At 39.9% G+C, this 22,522-nt stretch overlaps 1 protein-coding gene across 1 annotated transcript; it reads right to left on the bottom strand.

The window, feature by feature from the left end:
- Positions 1–579: 579 nt before the first annotated feature.
- On the bottom strand, positions 580–17,059 carry plcd4b (phospholipase C, delta 4b). The gene is made up of 15 exons (XM_063006631.1): positions 17,038–17,059; positions 16,784–16,942; positions 15,517–15,745; positions 13,798–13,927; positions 10,837–11,068; positions 9,372–9,573; positions 9,129–9,273; positions 8,446–8,598; positions 6,525–6,665; positions 6,124–6,280; positions 3,789–3,905; positions 3,501–3,679; positions 2,876–3,008; positions 1,254–1,403; positions 580–1,153 (listed from the first exon to the last, which is right to left on the bottom strand). Exons 1-15 carry the CDS (start codon positions 17,057–17,059, stop codon positions 1,053–1,055), a joined length of 2,250 nt encoding a protein of 749 aa, XP_062862701.1. The 3' UTR covers positions 580–1,052.
- Positions 17,060–22,522: the final 5,463 nt, after the last annotated feature.

Raw genomic sequence — 22,522 nt, 5'->3', positions numbered from 1 at the left:
TCACTTTTGGTTTGTGGAAGTAAATGATAATGAGGAGGACATTACTGTTTATCACTAATACAATGAGATGCATTCAGGACATTAAAAGGGAAACGGACAGCACGGGACATGACAGCATGATACTGAAAGTATTATTTTGTGAGCTTAATGGATACACATGGACAATTTCTTACTTTCTTTTAATTTGCCAGCAGTTAGACGGAGGTGACAGTCAAGGACGTTTGGGTGCACTGGAGGCACTTTATGCATGTTTTTATTCCCTAATAAATTCATATGAAAACTTCCGTGGAAAAGATCAGTGGGAATTAGACATAGGGGTATAGAGTACCTCCAACGATCATAACTGGTCATCCTGGTCGCCCTCAGTACAATATACTACATACATACAACATTAACTACTGCCTGTCTGTTGGAATGAGTTGCCAATAGAAAAGCTGAATACTTTGGAATCAGCAGGGAAACACTGTACAGGATTATCTCTCAATTGGCCTCTCATAGATTTAACCACTTCATTCAGTCTTTCATTCATTGCCTGTGGTGTTTTATCCTGGTCAGGGTTGCAGTGGGTTTGATTCATTGGGCAAAAGGTAGAAAACGCTCTGGACAGTCGCTAGTCCATCACAGGACACACACACACACACACACACAATCACACTGACGGACCGGAAACCGGAGAAGCCAAAGGAGCCAAACTTCATTTTATATACTTTATATACTCTTTATTTAATATACCTTAATAAAAAAGACCGTCAGTTGAAGAACAAAAATGTTTTAAGTAAGTTTTTGTATATATACCCATTTATTCTACATTTGATACCTACAACACATTCCAAAAACATGCCAAAAAATTAAGGACACCAATCGTTGTAGTTGTTGTATTGGAATTTTCATATTTTTGATACACAAATGCTGCTCTACAGTCTGTTTATTACAGTTAAACAGATAATATACATATACATACATATACAGTATATATATTGTTTTCAATAAGAGACAGGTCAGTCTTACACCTGCACTCTTACTACGAAGGCACACAGTTGTAACTGACTTTTTCATACTGCTGAGGAAAGTTCTTTTATTTTAATGTTCACAAACAGCGATGATGGACGAATATTCGTGCCGTCTCTTGATAGAAGATGGACGTGACGATACCCTGAAAGCAAATGAAGACAAAACATTTACATGATTTACTGTTTTATCATTTATAACACATTTAATAGCTACAGTACTGAAATGTTTCGTTGGTGCCTCACCTGGCTGAATGCAGGTAAAAGGAATCGTGTACTGCCCGATAAAATCATTCCTGCTCGCCTTGTCGTAATCTTCCACAACAAAGCGCAGCATGGCAAGCTCAGGGGCGTGAATCACAAAGTGCAGCGTTTCGTTCCAGTGTGGGTTGAATCCTGCAGGGAGAATCAATGCTAACACAATGTCTGTGGCAAATAAATGCATTAAGGACAGTCCGAATACCCCATGTGGTGTCAAATATGCTGTCAGAATTATTGCCACTCTTTGTAGAGATGGGTGAAATGGTTTCACTAAGCCTTACAGAGACAATATGAAACAATTCCTCACTTTAACCTAAAGTAGATATAAATGGAAATAGCTAAAACACACTATGCCTTGCCATAAAATCACTAGAAGGTAAAAAAAAATCAAACTAGAATCCTTGATGATGTTGGGGAATCTCGAAAAAAACAAAACAAGTATTGCCTATATATAAGTGCCTATGTTTGTGGTTAGATACAAACAAATCTTTCTGCCACGTCTTGATACCGTGGCTTTTAATTGTGGGTTTAAAGATTCTGTGACCCCAAAAGTCTACTATCTTCTGCAAATGTTCATCCTTCATTCTTGGGAAGTTTTGGGGTTTCTAATTTTTTTTTCCTCATTGTGTGTGGAGCCAAAATACTCTTTTACCCCCTTACAGACGGGTTCATAACCTCTCAGGTTGTTTAAACCGTCTAAATGATTGTTAATCTAGGCATTTAAGGATAATCTAGGGCAGATGGAACACCTTTATTTGTCATATATACACATGTACACGTCCAGTTCAGTAAAGTCTTTGCTTGCGTATCAAAACACAGGGGAAGTCATTGTACGGCACTCCTTGAGCGCAGAGGGTTAAGGGCCTTGCTCAAGGGCCCACCAGTGACTGCATGGCTGAGCCGAGGTGATGCTATATTTATCTATTTTTCTATTTTATATCTAATGTGGTCAACACAAGTTTTTCGTATGTGTGTATTAAAAAGTACAATTTAAAATGCTGATACGCCCGCTCAGGTGGCACAGCGGTAAAACACACGCTAGCACAGTGGAGCTGGGATCTCGAATACATCGTACCGAATCTCAGCTCTGCCATCCGTCTGGGCTGAGCGGCCAGATGAACAATGATCGGCCTGTTGTTCATACAGGGGTGGGGTATTAAGCCGGATAGGGACTCCTCATAATTGATGCACTACGACCTCTGCTGGCTGATTGATGGCACCTGCACAGTGGCGGGGAGAGAGTGTGGATCAGGGTGTGTCTCTCCGTACACAAGGCTGATTCGCATACAGTATATGCACTCGCCTAGTGTGGGTGACAAAATGCATACGGCCACTGCGCACGTGTCGGAGGGGGCGTGGGTTAGCTTCGTTCTCCTCAAATCAGAGCGGGGATCGGCATTAGTGGAGAGGAAGCGTGACGCAATCGGGCAATTAGACACGCTAAAAAGTCGGGGGGGAAAAGGGGAGAAAAGGCATAAACAAAAAAAAATGCTGATACTTTGAAATTAAGCTGAATAACCAGACTTTTTAACTAAGAGTGCCAACGACTTTGCAGCTGGCTGTGAGTGTTGTTAAAACTACATGACACCACTACATTTGTTCCTTACCATTGTTCTCTATGTATTTGGTCTCTTTTTGGGTTTGGTCCTGGGGTACACCGTAGATTTCCACTCTTACCAGTGGGTCAACGATTGAGCATTCTTTTTTGCTCACTTTAGGAAGCTGTTGTCCACTTATTACCTAAGAGGATTACACAGATGTTTTAGTTCTATTTACTGACTTTTGTAAGCATTGGTGTTGAACTTCTAGCACATAATCTAATCAGAAAATAATGTAAACATGCCTGTTAATTTGCTCTGAAATATAATACAGCAGTAAAATACTGGTAATATTACACAGAGACTGATAGTCTGTGTAACGTTTATGCAAAGTGACACTACCCAATCTCAAGCATCTGTGAGGACTGTAATGTGTACGATAGGGCCTGGTCAGATCTGCCCAAGGGCAATACAAGAGCTAGTTTGACATGAGGTTGTGGTTAGTTTCAGTGCTTTAGAGGAAGCACTTGCTACCTCTTATTCTTTAAGGCAGGAAGCTGCCATATAATAGCCAAATAAGTGAAAATTGACAGTTATACAGATGGCAAAAATAAGTAAAAATAGGATAGAATAAATCATAGTCATAGTCTTGATTTGTACTCTCAAAACAGATATTTGTGCAAAACTTAAATGCCTGTATGGTGAGGTCAAGAGGACAGTAGTCACTGTGACTGATGGGTCTCTCTGGATCAAACCGCAGCTCAGTCTTGCACAGGATCTCAGGTTTGAGAACATATCCACAGCGGTTATTCTGACTAAAGAGTCCATCGTTAAGATCCATCTCCATTCCTGCCGTCTGGAAATTTAAAGCCACTGCAGATAAGAGACATAATGCAATTTAACGTTCACTTTCAAGTGATGGTTAACCACAGATTTAGACACCAGATTCCAGTTCTTACATTAATTGTTAAAAGCGCATTACCAATTTGGCATCCCACGTTCCAGAAGTCTTGGGGGCAGTAGTTTGACGAGTCTGTCCTCAGGCCACTGGGGTAAAGTCTGCTTAGCTGCCTTTTGTTATGCCGAATAAAATCAGCTCCTTTTGTTACAGAGCAGATAAGAAGATAAACTCAGTGGTCTGTGGTTGAACTTATCGTCTAATTTATTATTTATCTTCTGTCAACTGCTTATTACAGATTTTGTGAATGGTGGTTATAGGCTATAGATGTCAAAAATAAATCAATTAATTAATTAATAGTGTTGGCTATAGATATATAATGAATGAATAAATTAATGGTGTTGGCTATAGATATATAATAATTGAATAAATAAATAAATAAATGGTGTAGGCTATAGATATATAATAAATGAATATATCTATAGCCTACACCATTTATTTATTTATTTATTATATATATAATATTATATAATATTATATATATATAATTATATATATACTTTATATTAATGAATATATGAATGAATTATATATACTAAATTAATAAATAAATAAATGGTGTAGGCTATAGATATATAATAAATAAATGAATTAATAAATAAATTGTGTAGGCTGTATATAATAAATAAATAAATAAATAAATACATGGTGTAGGCTATAGATATACAATAAATTAATTAATGGTGTAGGCTATAGATATATAATAAATAAATAAATAAATGGTGTAGGCTGTAGATATATAATACATATATAAATAAATTAATAAATAAATGGTGTAGGCTATAGATATCTAATTGATATATAATAAATAAATAAATGATGTAGGTTATAGATGTATAATAAATAAATAAATGATGTAGGCTATAGATATCTAATAAATATATAATAAATAAATAAATAAATGGTGTAGGCTATAGATATCTAATAGATATTTAATAAATAAGTAAATAAATAGTTTAGGCTATAGATATATAATACATATATAATAAATAAATAAATGATGTAGGTTATAGATATCTAATAGATATATAATAAATAAGTAGATGTAGGTTATAGATGTATAATAAATAAATAAATGATGTAGGCTATAGATATCTAATAAATATATAATAAATAAATAAATGGTGTAGGCTATAGATATCTATTAGATATTTAATAAATAAGAAAATAAATAGTGTAGGCTATAGATATATAATACATATATAATAAATAAATAAATGATGTAGGTTATAGATGTATAATAAATAAATAAATGGTGTAGGCTATAGATATCTAATAGATATATAATAAATAAATGATGTAGGTTATAGATGTATAATAAATAAATAAATGATGTAGGCTATAGATATCTAATAAATATATAATAAATAAATAAATGATGTAGGCTATAGATATTTAATAGATATATATTAAATAAATAAATGATGTAGGCTATAGATATCTAATAGATATATAATAAATAAATAAATGATGTAGGCTATAGATATCTAATAAATATATAATAAATAAATAAATGGTGTAGGCTATAGATATCTAATAGATATTTAATAAATAAGTAAATAAATAGTGTAGGCTATAGATATATAATACATATATAAATAAATTAATGGTGTAGGATTTAGATATCTAATATGTATATAAATAAATAAATAAATAAATACATGGTGTAGGCTATAGATATACAATAAATTAATTAATGGTGTAGGCTATAGATATATAATAAATAAATAAATAAATGGTGTAGGCTGTAGATATATAATACATATATAAATAAATTAATAAATAAATGGTGTAGGCTATAGATATATAATAAATAAATAAATAAATGGTGTAGGCTGTAGATATATAATACATATATAAATAAATTAATAAATAAATGCTGTAGGCTATAGATATATAATAAATAAATAAATAAATGATGTAGGTTATAGATGTATAATAAATAAATAAATGATGTAGGCTATAGATATCTAATAGATATATATTAAATAAATAAATGATGTAGGCTATAGATATCTAATAGATATATAATAAATAAATAAATGATGTAGGCTATAGATATCTAATAAATATATAATAAATAAATAAATGGTGTAGGCTATAGATATCTAATAGATATTTAATAAATAAGTAAATAAATAGTGTAGGCTATAGATATATAATACATATATAAATAAATTAATGGTGTAGGATTTAGATATCTAATATGTATATAAATAAATAAATAAATGATGTAGGCTATAGATATTTAATAAAAAAAAACATACAGTATAAACAGACATATAAATAAATAAATCAATGGTTTAGGCTATAGATATGTAATAAATATAGGCTATAGATATGTAATAAACAGACCTACCTGCTTCTTTTATAAGTTTGCGGGCTTTGGACTCAGAAAAGGACGACATCTCATAAGGCTTGTTATGAGTGTGTGAGTGTTCAAAGCTGTTAAAATGTACACTTCTGCAGTATACGACCAGGTCTGAGAGCTCCTGGGAGAGGCTTTGCTTTGATTTCTAATGAAGAATACAAAAGGAGGATTATTGTATTATTAAAATGTACATATTTCACCATATCAAATGTGTTTATGTATAAAATGTTATTTCCAGTGTACATACAGTTCCAATCTTTGGTAATTATTGTAGCCTTATAAGTAATCTTATGCATGTTTTTGGGAGTTGGAAGGAAACCAGAGAACCCAGAGGAAACCCACACAGAAATAAGATTATGCAGGACATCTTACAAAACTTGTTGGCCTACCTGGCTCTCCTTGGCCGTACTCTCTGTGTCTACAGGTTTGTCTTCATCACTTAATTCACTGCTGTCTGGATTGTTGACATCTGAAAGCTCATCCAGCCCTCCGGTCTTCTTTCCTTTTATCAAGATTTTCCCTTTAAGTTCCTGAAACAATCAATGTTTGCTTTGTAAAACCATTCAGACGTTTAATGGTAAATGTTTAAGACTTGTCATTCTTTAAAGACATGCATTTGTTAAGCAGAGAGCTACAGTATGATGGGGGAACGTATGAAGCTCTCTTGCGTGTATAAATGCTGTTTATTTACTGCTGTAAAAACTCATTATGATTCATTAAATCAGCCCAGTTTGACTTAAGTGTCTTAAAACATTCTGATGTCAAACATATAAGATAAGATAAGATAAGATAACACTTTATTGATCCTGAAGGAAATTGCAGATCGACCTGAACTGACTTCATATGCTGGATGAAACTATGATCACATGTCTATGAAAAAGCAAAAAATGGGGTTTTATAGCCACACCTAGTTTACATACCTGTCAAAGACACGTAATGTTAGTTATGACTTTTTATTGGTAATAATTTTTGTGCCTTTTACAAATGTGAGGTATTAATTGTAATTCTGCTAGGTCAAAAATAAAAAAAACCTATACATTATACCTAATGCTATGCTACATGTATCTTTGCTCTTTTCACCTTAATCAGCCTCTTTTAGGATCCATTAACAAGCTGCTGGCATTTTCCTCCCGATGCATCCAATTTGTCTTCCGCTACTGACAGACTCCAGATTTGCATCCAAGGAGAGCACGCCGCTGCCCACGCCTTCTTTACACGTGTACAGCCCTCCTCTTCTCGTCCGCGCTTCCTGCACGGGCGTCTCTTCTGCCAATCAGGGTCCTTACACAGCGTATGATGATCCACCCACCCACATATAGTCTAGTCCCCACCCTGCAGATACGGTGGCCAATTTGTATCTGCTGCAGGCACTGCCAATTATGCCCGCCAGATGGCACCCAGCCGACCGGTGGCAACACCGAGCCTCGAACCCGGGAGTTCAGAAACTCGGTGCTGGTGCGTCAGCGCCACCTGGGCGCCCTATGATGGGTCTTTTAACACCAAATTGATTTAAGCCTCTTTATGCCATTCAAAGCCAGTTTTAATGTGTATGTTGGATCATTGGCCTGCCAGAAAACCAAAGTGGATCTAATATCCTGGAGAGGCCTTCTCAATGTTCAGATTTGGTGCAATTAAATTTTCTCCCCTAATCGTCGTATCCAATTACCCCGATTGCGCTATACTTTACCTCTACCAATACAACCCTCCACTGCTGACTGAGGAGCTTCGCAACTGACACACGCCCCCTCCGACACGTGTGCAGTACCGACTGCCTTTTTTTACCTGCACGAGGCGAGTTCATATGCCGACCAGCATAAGTCACACGGCTTATCAACCCTGTGAACAACAGCCAATCGTTGTTCATGTGGCCGCCCTGCCCAGTCGGATGGCAGAGCTGAGATTCGATATGATGTATTCGAGATCCCAGCTCTGGTGTGCTAGCGTGTTTTACAGCTGCGCTGCCTGATCGGCTTATTTTTTTAAGTTCTCATAAAATGTAACTTCTTTATCCTGGTCAGGGTAACGGTGGGTCCAGTGTCACCGGAAAAAACCAGAAATACCCTGAACAGGGTAACATTCCTTCAAAGTGCTTCGGCCACCGATGCCAATAGGCCGGAGATGGGTTGGAGTAATAGACCACTGCACCACCCGAGCGCCCTCAGTTCTATACTCACCACCATAATACACTAAGGTGAGAGGGATGAATAGTTCCATTTGCACATATACACATTTCTTACAAGCATATGCAGCTTTCAACCTCAATTTAGATTAAAAATTAATAAATAAATAAAAAACAGAACCATATCTCACCTCAGGAGATGGAAGCTCGTCGGTGGTCTTTCCATCTATTGTAGTCGTCAGCAGCATGTCACCAAGGATATCCTTTAAAAGCTGAGCCATGATGATCTGTTGCTCTACACTACAATGATTCTCGATAGACAGGATGAGCGGGTATTCCGATGCCTAAATCACAGCAATGGATTCAAGTTAGACATTTGTTTAGCCAGTACATGACTGTGATTAGCTACAGCTTTAATAATAATAACATCAAAATAATATGAACTGCTGATTGTAGGAATTCGTTCCTATTCATTCATAAAAGCATTTGAGGTCAAGCACCAATGTTGGATGAGAAGATCCAGGGGCGTAACTGCCGGGGGGCAGGTGCACTGGGGCCCCCTAGAGCCTATCCCAGCTTTTCAATGGGCGCAAGGCACACAGTAACACCCTGTATGGGGCGCCAGTCCATCGCAGGGCAGACACACACACACATACGCACACCTAACCTGACTGCATGTTTTTGGACTGTGGGAGGAAACCGGAGCTCCTGGAGGAAACCCACGCAGCCACAGGGAGAACATGCAAACTCCGCACAGAAAGGACCCGGACCGCCCCGCCTGGGGATCGAACCCAGGACCTTCTTGCTGTGAGGCGACAGTGCTACCCAACGAGCCACCGGTTATAATTGTAGTTTGACTAAAATCACAGATCACCTGAAATGCGTATTTTGCCACAGTAGAAATCACATCTTTAAAGAGAATCTTGGATGTAAAGGTGTGTCCATGGTAAACAACAGGTTCTCCGTTTGAGCCGTCCCAGCAGTCCACCTCCAAACAGCGACACCCACGCTTCAGAGCCCTACAAACATAAAAGCAGCTTCATTACTTTAGGTATTAAAGATTTAATTTTAGACATATAATAAAGTCCACTTTAAGTAAACAAAGCCGTGTTCTTGCTTAATATAGGCTTCTACGCTGCTCCTTCCTTTCAACTGGTCATCGAGAAGGTACGTGTTGTGTGAGGAGGAGATGAAGTAGTGGTTTAGAGGCTGTGTCATGTCCTGATAGAGACCCTGGACGCCTGGGTTAAAGATGGAGCCTTCAGCAGAGGTCAGGAACATCAAAAAACCATCAAGTGACATGACATGGTGGGATTTGGCTGTACGGATATAAAGAAGACATAATAGTGAATTGATGAAGCATTTTCGCTTCATACATTATAAATCGTTCAAGCACTATGCAGCTCTCACATCAGGAGGTACTTCTCTTTATCTGAATAATTAAATACAGCAGCTCTTACTTTGTTTACTAATAAAAATCCTAAAGTTACAGTCTAATCTGATTCTTTTTATATGCATCAAAACAGTAAGTGATTTATTTACACTGATCAGGAATAACATTATGACCACCTCCTTGTTTCTACACTTACTGTCCATTTTATCAGCTCCACTTACCATATTGAAGCACTTTGTAGTTCTACAATTACTGACTGTAGTCCATCTGTTTCTCTACATGCTTTGTTAGCCCCCTTTCATGCTGTTCTTCATGCTGGATCATTCTCAGCACTGCAGTGACACTGACATGGTGGTGGTGTGTTACTGTGTGTTGTGCTGGTATGAGTGGATCAGACACAGCAGCAGCGCATCACCTCACTGTCACTGCTGGACTGAGAATAGTCCACCAACCAAAAATATCCAGCCAACAGCGCCCCGTGGGCAGCGTCCTGTGACCACTGATGAAGGTCTAGAAGATGACCGACTCAAACAGCAGCAATAGATGAGCGATCGTCTCTGACTTTACATCTACAAGGTGGACCAACTAGGTAGGAGTGTCTAATAGAGTGGACAGTGAGTGGACACGGTATTTAAAAACTCCAGCAGCGCTACTGTGTCTGATCTACTCATACCAGCACAACACACACTAACACACCACCACCATGTCAGTGTCACTGCAGTGCTGAGAATGATCCAAAACCTAAATAATACCCGCTCTGTGGTGGTCCTGACTATTGAAGACCAGAGTAAAAGCAGGCTAAACAGTATGTAGAGAAACAGATGGACTACAGTCAGTAATTGTAGAACTACAAAGTGCTTCTGTAAGGTAAGTGGAGCTGATCAAATGGACAAACAATAAGGTGGTTGTAATGTTATGGCTGGTGTATTTATCTATTTATTTTACAGCATATTGAAACTACTTGGGTAAGCGTATTAGCTTCTTAATTATACACACAGTTGACTAATGGACAATAAAAGACAGAAATGTTATTGTTCTTATGTACAGAACCAAGCCAATTATGGTCTCTTAGTCATTCAGCCACTCCTTATGACTCTCTAAAAGACTACCATTTATCCCTGCATTGCTTCAAATACTTCCACAACTGTTCCACACTACAAACCAAAGTAAAACTCTTTGCCCACAGTACCAGTATCTGAAGGCTCATATCGGTGGATCAGATCGAGTGCAAGCTCATTACTCCTCTCTCCCATCAGCTGCTCCACTCGCAGGAACTCCTCCAGGTCGCAGTGCGAGAGCGTCTGTCCATCACTGGAGTACTCATGGAACAGCTCCAAAACATCTGTCCTCAGGGTGAGCATCTTATAGAAGTGGACGAACTCTTCGGCATCCAGCATGTCCGTCATGCTCACGTCAGCCTTCTAGAAAAAGAGGAGCAAAGAATAAAATACCAAATTACCTCTTTTTTTTTTTTTTGCATTTCCTCCAATTTTCCTCCCAATCTAGTCGTATCCAATTACCGGATTGCATTACACTTCCTCTCTACTGATGCCGATCTCCACTTCCGATTGAGGAGAGCGAGACTGACACATGCCTGCTCTTTTCACCTGCATGAGGCGAGTTCATATGCGGATCAGCCTTGTGTACAGAGAGTTACACCCTTATCAATGTATTTTTCCTCGACTCATGTAGGTAGAATCCAGTCATCTATTCCACCTTATCCCTATTGCATTAGGATTGTGGTAAATTTCACATTTACTCAAACTGATGCGCAATTTAGAAAAGCCAGTCAGTCAATGGAGGAAGCCTCAGCCAACATGTGGAAAGTGAGTCAGACTTATACACTGTGTGCTCCGGACCAAAGCCGAAAAAGGACCATCCAGACTGTTCAGCAACAGGTCCAAAAGCCAGGGTCTGCCATGGTAAAAGGCTGTGTCAGTGTTGTGTCAGAGTCATGGTATGGGGCTGTGTCAGAGTAACCTGAGCTCACAAGACCCTGGGGAATGAAAGCATCAACACTACTTGCTTTACCAACATGAAACTCTAATAATAGCAAGTATGTTAATATTTCTATTTTGTTTTTTGTTTTTTTTAGTTCTAAACATTTCATTGTTGGTCATAGGGGTCGAGGTGTGGAAGCCACCTAACCATTTTTATTGTGCAGGTATCTATAGGAGCTTTAACATACACAGTAGGAATCTCTGATGCAGAAGCATGTAAATGCATAGTGACTCTAACTTCTGCCTTTCCCTACTTAGACATATTAAGTGTTAAAACTAACTCTGTTAAATGCATTAGAGGGCTAGCTAAATGAGGTTAACATTCAAAGCAAGAATGGCCTGGGTTCGTTTCCTTTCTGTGTGGAGTTTGCATGTTCTCCCTGTGTCCATGTGGGTTTCCTCCAAATGCTCTGGTTTCCTCCCACAGGTCAAAAGACAAGCAGTCTAGAAACTGCCCTAAATGTACAGTGTATCACGAAAGTGAGTACACCCCTCACATTTCTGCAAATATTTCATTATATCTTTTCATGGGACAACACTATAGACATGAAACTTGGATATAACTAAGAGTAGTCAGTGTACAGCTTGTATAGCAGTGTAGATTTACGGTCTTCTGAAAATAACTCAACACACAGCCATTAATGTCTAAATAGCTGGCAACATAAGTGAGTACACCCCACAGTGAACATGTCCAAATTGAGCCTAAAGTGTCAATATTTTGTGTGACCACCATTATTATCACTGCCTTAACCCTCCTGGGCATGGAATTCACCAGAGCTGCACAGGTTGCTACTGGAATCCTCTTCCACTCCTCCGTGATGACATCACGGAGCTGGTGGATGTTAGACACCTTAAACTCCTCCACCTTCCACTTGAGGATGCGCCACAGGTGCTCAATTGGGTTTAGTCCATCACCTTTACCTTCAGCTTCCTCAGCAAGGCAGTTGTCATCTTGGAGGTTGTGTTTGGGGTCGTTATCCTGTTGGAAAACTGCCATGAGGCCCAGTTTTCGAAGGGAGGGGATCATGCTCTGTTTCAGAATGTCACAGTACATGTTGGAATTCATGTTTCCCTCAATGAACTGCAGCTCCCCAGTGCCAGCAACACTCATGCAGCCCAAGACCATGATGCTACCACCACCATGCTTGACTGTAGGCAAGATACAGTTGTCTTGGTACTTCTCACCAGGGCGCCGCCACACATGCTGGACACCATCTGAGCCAAACAAGTTTATCTTGGTCTCGTCAGACCACAGGGCAGTCCAGTAATCCATGTTCTTGGACTGCTTGTCTTCAGCAAACTGTTTGCTGGCTTTCTTGTGCGTCAGCTTCCTTCTGGGATGACGACCATGCAGACCGAGTTGATGCAGTGTGCGGCGTATGGTCTGAGCACTGACAGGCTGACCTCCCACGTCTTCAACCTCTGCAGCAATGCTGGCAGCACTCATGTGTCTATTTTTTAAAGCCAACCTCTGGATATGACGCCGAACACGTGGACTCAACTTCTTTGGTCGACCCTGGCGAAGCCTGTTCCGAGTGGAACCTGTCCTGGAAAACCGCTGTATGACCTTGGCCACCATGCTGTAGCTCAGTTTCAGGGTGTTAGCAATCTTCTTATAGCCCAGGCCATCTTTGTGGAGAGCAACAATTCTATTTCTCACATCCTCAGAGAGTTCTTTGCCATGAGGTGCCATGTTGAATATCCAGTGGCCAGTATGAGAGAATTGTACCCAAAACACCAAATTTAACAGCCCTGCTCCCCATTTACACCTGGGACCTTGACACATGACACCAGGGAGGGACAACGACACATTTGGGCACAATTTGGACATGTTCACTGTGGGGTGTACTCACTTATGTTGCCAGCTATTTAGACATTAATGGCTGTGTGTTGAGTTATTTTCAGAAGACAGTAAATCTACACTGCTATACAAGCTGTACACTGACTATTCTAAGTTATATCCAAGTTTCATGTCTATAGTGTTGTCCCATGAAAAGATATAATGAAATATTTGCAGAAATGTGAGGGGTGTACTCACTTTTGTGATACACTGTATGTGTGTACCCTGTGATTGACTGAGGCCCAAAGAATCAGACCCTGACCAGGATAAAACAGTGGTAAAATGAATGAATAAATAAATATCCACTTACAGTGAAAAGATCACTTGCATGCTGCTCATTCATCTCTATGTTCATAATTTTCAACAGCCTTTGAACCTCCTTAAAGCTGATTCGGCCGTCATTATTTCTGTCCGCTGTCATAAACAAATCAGAGATCCATCTGAACACAGAGACCTTTAAAGGAAAACTACTTATAGTGTCTCATAATCTGTTGATGCATGCTCAATAATCCAGGTACACAAATCCACAAAGTTGGATTGAATGACTGAAGAATGACTGAAGAAGTCATTCAGATTGAGTGACGAAACGTATCTCTACAACAAACTTGTGTCCAGATGAACTGATTCAACTTTGTGGAGGAGTGTCTCATAATGTTCATATTTAAATCATGTAATACTACAAAACCCAAAACCATTTAATAAAATACAGTACAATAAAAACAAGAATCAGTTTATTAATTCGTTAGAACCTTATTTAACTGACAAGTACATTCATTTTAGTGTTTTCACTGACCAGCTAAATTGTGTTTTGTAAATACTGTATAAATTGGGACTGGAAATTTAATATTTTATTAGTTATTTGCATTAAACTCATATGTTTCTGCTTTCTTAGTGCAATTAGTAGAAGTAGAAGAGATTTTGGAAGGTTTCTAAAGTCCAGAGATGTGTTGACCTTGGCATGGGCACCCCCGCACACACAGTTGTGATACTTATGTATTCTTATGCAAGTACGCCATGTTCTTAACAAGCTGACTATTCTTGTAGGATGATAAACAAGTTTGGTGTGGAAAGTCGGCATTGGGCTGGGTCGCTGAGCAGAGTTAGCCTGAAGGGGCAGTAAAGCGGGGTATAAATACTGCGATAGGGCGGACGGTATCCACCTTTCTCTTCTGTAAAGCTGTGTGAGTGTTTGCATTATGAGATCGGTCCTCAGCTGAGTAATAAATTGATTATTTTGCTTTCACTATTACCCTGGTTGTCTGTGTCAATCTTTAAGGGTAATTTTGAATTCCCACAGCAAAATGTATTTATTAACATATGCTGGCTTTGCTATCTTTCACTAATAAAAGTTCGGATGGTCCTTTTCGTTCTTGGCATTGAAAACTCATTAATTCCGAAAACAAGCTTAATTGTGAATTAACTGTGAGTTGAGCTTGAGCCCAGAGAACTCGTTTTGCTCTTTCTTTCTGTGTAATAGAATCTCAGGTTGCATTTTTTTGATGCAGCAGCAGACTTTAATAAGTGACAATGGTTTTCTGAAGTACTCCTGAGCCCATGTGGCTTTATTTAACACAGTAGCATGACCGTTTGTCATGTAATGCTGTCTGAGGGCTAGAAGATCCATCATATTCAACAGTAGTTTCTGGACCTGTCTTACAAGAACTGAGATTTCTCAGAATTCTGAGAACCTGAATCTTTTCACAATATTATGTACAGTAGATGGTGAAAGACAACTCTCTTACAAAGTTTGGCTCAACGTGGTGAGATGCAACCCATATTTGCTTGCAAACAGCCTTAGCCTTGGTTGCATCTCCCTTTTATACGCAGTCAGGATTCCCTCACCAATTATCACTGTATTATTCTTTATTTTTGACTCTTTTTGCCCCGTTCAATTTAGAATGTGTTTATATTTACAAAATTTTACTTTTTTAACTAAATGGGTTTTGTCTTAAAAACATCAGTTGGTATCCATTTAAAATGACTACGTCGATGCTGAATATAAAAGGCTATAGGTTGACAAAAAGGATACTGGTCAAGTTTTTCACTCTCATCCATGTTCTGCAAGTTCTCTATGAGGGTCCGCATGCCCCGAACCCACGCCTGAGCCTCCACGGCTGACTCGGCCACGAGGTCCAAGTTCGCCCGGCGGCCACGGAACACCAGCGTAAAGCAGCGTTCTGGAGGAAATTCATCTGCCATACAGAGGAACGCGTGTGACACGTGGCCTTCTTGCACTGCCTCTACATCACCTACAGAGACTAAATGAATAGTAAACAGAGGTTATCACAAAGGCTGACTGTTCATTCTTAAATAAGCCATAACTACACTGTTTGGCCAAATTTATGTGGTTGTATTACAGCCAGAGAATTTTGGAGTGTCGGTGGAAATTTGTCAGGCTTTATTTTCGCATGAAGGCCTAGGTTGCAGTCAACATGGCTCTGTGCAGACCTTCCTCAAACTGTTGCCATCAAACTAGAAACATATCATTTATTATTTTTATTTATTATGTTTTATTTTCCGCCTCATTTTCCTCCTGAGTTAGCACACTCAGTTTGTCTTTCACTGCTGAGGGATACCCGACTGCATCCGAGGAGAGCCCGTCGCTGTACCACCTCTTCTTGCCCCTGCATTATGCACAGGCGTCTCTTCCGCCAATCAGGGTCCCCCACCCTGCAGATCCGGTGGCCAATTAGTACCAGCTGCAGGCACTGCCAATTATGCCCGCCAGATGGCGCCCAGCCGACCGGTGGCAACACCGAGTTTCAAACCGAGGAGTTCAGAATCTCGCTGTTGGTGTGCTAGCGGAATATCCGCCACCTGGGCACCTATTATTTTTCTATTTGATTGACTTTATACCACTTTTAGCAATGGGTATGGATTCCAAACCCTGAAATCAATAATTGTTATGGGCCAATTGGAGCTACTGAAAATTGTCTCGTGTGTGTGTGTGTGTGTGAGGGTGAGTTTCTCAGTGATGGTCTAGTGACCTGTCCAGGGTGTTTCCTTTCGTCCAACGAATAATGACCAGAATGAAGCGTTGGTAAGATATACTGTACAATTAATGTATTATTTTCCACCACTGTCAGCAATGGGTGTGTATGACATGAAATCAGTAATTAGGTGTCTACATACTAATGAAGTGTGTAGGGTGGCAAGAAATAAGGACATTACACATTTTTGTAATAAGGGGGAAATCCCATAGTACAAAACACACATGGATACAGAACGAACATGCCCAGATTTCATTCTGTATTTTAATAATGAACATCCTGGTGTGGAGTGTACGTCGCACTTACAGGTTGAATACGAGTACACGGCCCAGTTGGATTTGTACATGATAGTTTTGCAGTCCTCCAGCAGTTTGTAGTGCCGTTGTCCTCTCCACATGCGAGATGTTGCTTTTTTTAGGACACTTCCGGCCTTCATAAGCTCCAGATTATCTTTACTCTCTACAGCTGATAGAGAATTGAAGAAGACAGGGTGTCTATGCAGCACATACTGAGATTGTTGGATTAGGCAGTGTTAGTTAAGTTTGAATAAATAAACTTACCGATTTGCTCAGGATATTCCATTTCCCCAACTTATCAGTGACTCTCTGACTATCTGTGGAAATATGTTTGTTTTTTAATCATTCTTTATCATAAACAATGCAATTTGGGTTAACACAAACCTTAATATATACACGAGGACTGAGAACACCTCTCCAGGATATTTCAGAACTGATTGCTTAACCAAGAGTTGCTTGACTTGGAAGTGTGATTGGGATCATTGTGATGCTGGAAGTCCAATTACTAAAGCATAACATCCCTCTTCAAAATGCTTTAGTGTTTCTGTGAATCCCTGATGCCAGTCACATGGTCAATATTGCCAGTTTGTCCAGCAGTCTGACCATTTGTGACACATTTATCAAGTCATCATGTATGTCTTTTGCAGTAAACAGGATTTTCTTTGTTGTCCTGATTGCTAAGACCTCTCACAGACAGGCAGGTTTGCCGCCGCACCACGTTTGGAACTTCTGTGCAACACTGCCAACAGTGCCTCTAGAAATGTTAAATGCCTTAGAAATCCTATACCTATTGCCCCTTTGTGGAATGAAATGATATTTTCTATCAGCTTTTGTCCTCCCTAGATTTAACCATGGTTGCAACACACCTTGAACACTTGAACCACGGGATGGTGTTTATATTACATTTACATTTTTGGCATTTAGCAGATGCTCTTATCCAGAGCGATGTACAGAAGAGCTTCCATAGTGAACATTACCTTACTTTAGTTTAAGTAAACTTAAACTTAAACTTTTGTTGCAAGAAATGAATTAATATTAGTGAGCATGAGTAAGTAAGTACAAGTCAGCTTAAGTGCTCAGTACAGAGGTGATGAAGGTTATTAATCGTTTTTTAAAGACAGCAAGAGACTCAGATGTTTGGACAGACAGAGGAAGTTCGTTCCACCACTTGGGTGCCAGAACAGAGAAGATCCTTGATGCTCGTCTTCCTCGAGCCCTGGGTGGAGGATCAAGTTGGGTGAGACTAGTGGCTCGGAGGTTGCGTGGTACAGAGCGGGGTTTGATTAGACCTCGAAGGTAGCTTTGGGCTGGTCCATTTTTGGCTTTGTAGGCGAGCATTAATGTTTTATCAGTTCATCAGTGCTAAGAGAAACGTGTGCTTCCAAAATTGTGGCCACAACATAAATGACTTCCTAACACAACCAAGCTGGATTTTATAAAGATGAGATTTGCCAGGTTTTGTGTGGAAGGACTGTACATGGTTTTGAACTCAAACCAATTCAGCGTGTTTGAGATTAACTCTATAAAATCCAGGCCTTAAAGGCCAACATTATTGCACGGTTTGACAAAAAAGCTCACGGTAAAAGCTCACGACTCCACGTGAATATGGTTTTGTAATAGAATGTTTAATAAGCGTTTACATGTATGACAGCCAGGTATTTATTTTAAGGTACAGTGGACCCTTGAGTTACGAACGGTTTACCATACGAACATTTTGGGTTACGAACGACCTTTTTCAACTTAACGTACGAACAAATTTCGGATTACAAATCGAAATTCGCGAAACACGTGACGTCAAGAACAAGTTCACTCCATCACGACCTTCTCTCTCTCTCTCTCTCTCTCTCTCTATATATATATACAGTGTATCACAAAAGTGAGTACATCCCTCACATTTCTGCAAATATTTCATTATATCTTTTCATGGGACAACACTATAGACATGAAACTTGGATATAACTTAGAGTAGTCAGTGTACAGCTTGTATAGCAGTGTAGATTTACTGTCTTCTGAAAATAACTCAACACACAGCCATTAATGTCTAAATATCTGGCAACATAAGTGAGTACACCCCACAGTGAACATGTCCAAATTGTGCCCAAATGTGTCGTTGTCCCTCCCTGGTGTCATGTGTCAAGGTCCCAGGTGTAAATGGGGAGCAGGGCTGTTAAATTTGGTGTTTTGGGTACAATTCTCTCATACTGGCCACTGGATATTCAACATGGCACCTCATGGCAAAGAACTCTCTGAGGATGTGAGAAATAGAATTGTTGCTCTCCACAAAGATGGCCTGGGCTATAAGAAGATTGCCAACACCCTGAAACTGAGCTACAGCACGGTGGCCAAGGTCATACAGCGGTTTTCCAGGACAGGTTCCACTCGGAACAGGCTTCGCCAGGGTCGACCAAAGAAGTCGAGTCCACGTGTTCGGCGTCATATCCAGAGGTTGGCTTTAAAAAATAGACACATGAGTGCTGCCAGCATTGCTGCAGAGGTTGAAGACGTGGGAGGTCAGCCTGTCAGTGCTCAGACCATACGCCGCACACTGCATCAACTCGGTCTGCATGGTCGTCATCCCAGAAGGAAGCTGACGCACAAGAAAGCCCGCAAACAGTTTGCTGAAGACAAGCAGTCCAAGAACATGGATTACTGGAATGCCCTGTGGTCTGACGAGACCAAGATAAACTTGTTTGGCTCAGATGGTGTCCAGCATGTGTGGCGGCGCCCTGGTGAGAAGTACCAAGACAACTGTATCTTGCCTACAGTCAAGCATGGTGGTGGTAGCATCATGGTCTTGGGCTGCATGAGTGTTGCTGGCACTGGGGAGCTGCAGTTCATTGAGGGAAACATGAATTCCAACATGTACTGTGACATTCTGAAACAGAGCATGATCCCCTCCCTTCGAAAACTGGATAACGACCCCAAACACAACCTCCAAGATGACAACTGCCTTGCTGAGGAAGCTGAAGGTAAAGGTGATGGACTAAACCCAATTGAGCACCTGTGGCGCATCCTCAAGTGGAAGGTGGAGGAGTTCAAGGTGTCTAACATCCACCAGCTCCGTGATGTCATCATGGAGGAGTGGAAGAGGATTCCAGTAGCAACCTGTGCAGCTCTGGTGAATTCCATGCCCAGGAGGGTTAAGGCAGTGCTGGATAATAATGGTGGTCACACAAAATATTGACACTTTGGGCACAATTTGGACATGTTCACTGTGGGGTGTACTCACTTATGTTGCCAGCTATTTAGACATTAATGGCTGTGTGTTGAGTTATTTTCAGAAGACAGTAAATCTACACTGCTATACAAGTTGTACACTGACTACTCTAAGTTATATCCAAGTTTCATGTCTATAGAGTTGTCCCATGAAAAGATATAATGAAATATTTGCAGAAATGTGAGGGGTGTACTCACTTTTGTGATACACTGTATATATATATATATATATACAGTGTATCACAAAAGTGAGTACACCCCTCACATTTCTGCAAATATTTTATTATATCTTTTCATGGGACAACACTATAGAAATAAAACTTGGATATAACTTAGAGTAGTCAGTGTACAACTTGTATAGCAGTGTAGATTTACTGTCTTCTGAAAATAACTCAACACACAGCCATTAATGTCTAAATGGCTGGCAACATAAGTGAGTACACCCCACAGTGAACATGTCCAAATTGTGCCCAAAGTGTCAATATTTTGTGTGACCACCATTATTATCCAGCACTGCCTTAACCCTCCTGGGCATGGAATTCACCAGAGCTGCACAGGTTGCTACTGGAATCCTCTTCCACTCCTCCATGATGACATCACGGAGCTGGTGGATGTTAGACACCTTGAACTCCTCCACCTTCCACTTGAGGATGTCCCACAGGTGCTCAATTGGGTTTAGTCCATCACCTTTACCTTCAGCTTCCTCAGCAAGGCAGTTGTCATCTTGGAGGTTGTGTTTGGGGTCGTTATCCTGTTGGAAAACTGCCATGAGGCCCAGTTTTCGAAGGGAGGGGATCATGCTCTGTTTCAGAAGGTCACAGTACATGTTGGAATTCATGTTTCCCTCAATGAACTGCAGCTCCCCAGTGCCAGCAACACTCATGCAGCCCAAGACCATGATGCTACCACCACCATGCTTGACTGTAGGCAAGATACAGTTGTCTTGGTACTTCTCACCAGGGTGCCGCCACACATGCTGGACACCATCTGAGCCAAACAAGTTTATCTTGGTCTCGTCAGACCACAGGGCATTCCAGTAATCCATGTTCTTGGACTGCTTGTCTTTAGCAAACTGTTTGCGGGCTTTCTTGTGCGTCAGCTTCCTTCTGGGATGACGACCATGCAGACCGAGTTGATGCAGTGTGCGGCGTATGGTCTGAGCACTGACGGGCTGACCTCCCACGTCTTCAACCTCTGCAGCAATGCTGGCAGCACTCATGTGTCTATTTTTTAAAGCCAACCTCTGGATATGACGCCGAACACGTGGACTCAACTTCTTTGGTCGACCCTGGCGAAGCCTGTTCCGAGTGGAACCTGTCCTGGAAAACCGCTGTATGACCTTGGCCACCATGCTGTAGCTCAGTTTCAGGGTGTTAGCAATCTTCTTATAGCCCAGGCCATCTTTGTGGAGAGCAACAATTCTATTTCTCACATCCTCAGAGAGTTCTTTGCCATGAGGTGCCATGTTGAATACCCAGTGGCCAGTATGAGAGAATTGTACCCAAAACACCAAATTTAACAGCCCTGCTCCCCATTTACACCTGGGACCTTGACACAGGACACCAGGGAGGGACAACGACACATTTGGGCACAATTTGGACATGTTCACTGTGCGGTGTACTCACTTATGTTGCCAGCCATTTAGACATTAATGGCTGTGTGTTGAGTTATTTTCAGAAGACAGTAAATCTACACTGCTATACAAGCTGTATACTGACTACTCTAAGTTATATCCAAGTTTCATGTCTATAGTGTCGTCCCATGAAAAGATATAATGAAATATTTGCAGAAATGTGAGGGGTGTACTCACTTTTGTGATACACTGTATATATATATATACAGTGAGCGAACAGCGGATGGTGTTTTGTCGGTGTTTTCTTTATATTTTCTAAAATTCAATATTAAAATGGCCTCAAAGAAGGTGCAGAGAGATCGCAGTGCTGAGAAAATGAACAAATCTATTACTATTAGTTGTTGTATAATTACTCCTGCCAGTAGATGTCACTGTGTATCAGACAGCGGGGACTGTTAGTGAGAGAGAAGAAGGAAATCGCTGAGTAAGGTATTCTTTCTTTAGTGTAATTACACCTACAAAATACAACACTACTGAAATAAAGAAGGAAATAATAGAGAAATATGAGTTATTGTTGTTTCTGGTAGATACATTTTATTAAAAAAAAGAAGGAAATGTATTATGGTGTATGGTGCAGCACACGTACTGTACTGAAATGTGATGTGTGTTTATGTACAGTACTACTGTGTATTATTGTTTATTACAGTGTTATATATTCTATAATTTAAGATTTAAGGGTAAATATACTTGTATTTATAACAAAAAAAAGACAATTTAAGACATTAGAAAGGTTAGTTAAGGGGGGGTTGGGAGGTCTGGCATGGATTAATTCTATTTACATTATTTCTTATGGGGAAAATAGGTTTTAATTTTGACTTAAGAACAGCCCTACAGAACCAATTACATTCGTAAGTCAAGGGTCTACTGTATACTTTCTGTTATGCATTTTGAATATCTAGA

The sequence above is a fragment of the Trichomycterus rosablanca genome, chromosome 12 (assembly GCF_030014385.1).
Source record: "Trichomycterus rosablanca isolate fTriRos1 chromosome 12, fTriRos1.hap1, whole genome shotgun sequence".
Lineage (NCBI taxonomy): Eukaryota > Metazoa > Chordata > Actinopteri > Siluriformes > Trichomycteridae > Trichomycterus > Trichomycterus rosablanca.
This window is presented reverse-complemented; position numbering and strand designations above follow the sequence as displayed.

Excerpts from the sequence above, each read along its gene's own strand:
- plcd4b (XM_063006631.1), bottom strand. The coding sequence starts at position 17,059 with ATGGAATATCCTGAGCAAATCG. Across the intron at positions 15,746-16,783 it reads CGTGTACTCGTATTCAACCT|TCTCTGTAGGTGATGTAGAG; the intron begins GTAAGTGCGACG and ends CTATTCATTTAG. Across the intron at positions 6,666-8,445 it reads ACGAGCTTCCATCTCCTGAG|GAACTTAAAGGGAAAATCTT; the intron begins GTGAGATATGGT and ends TGATTGTTTCAG.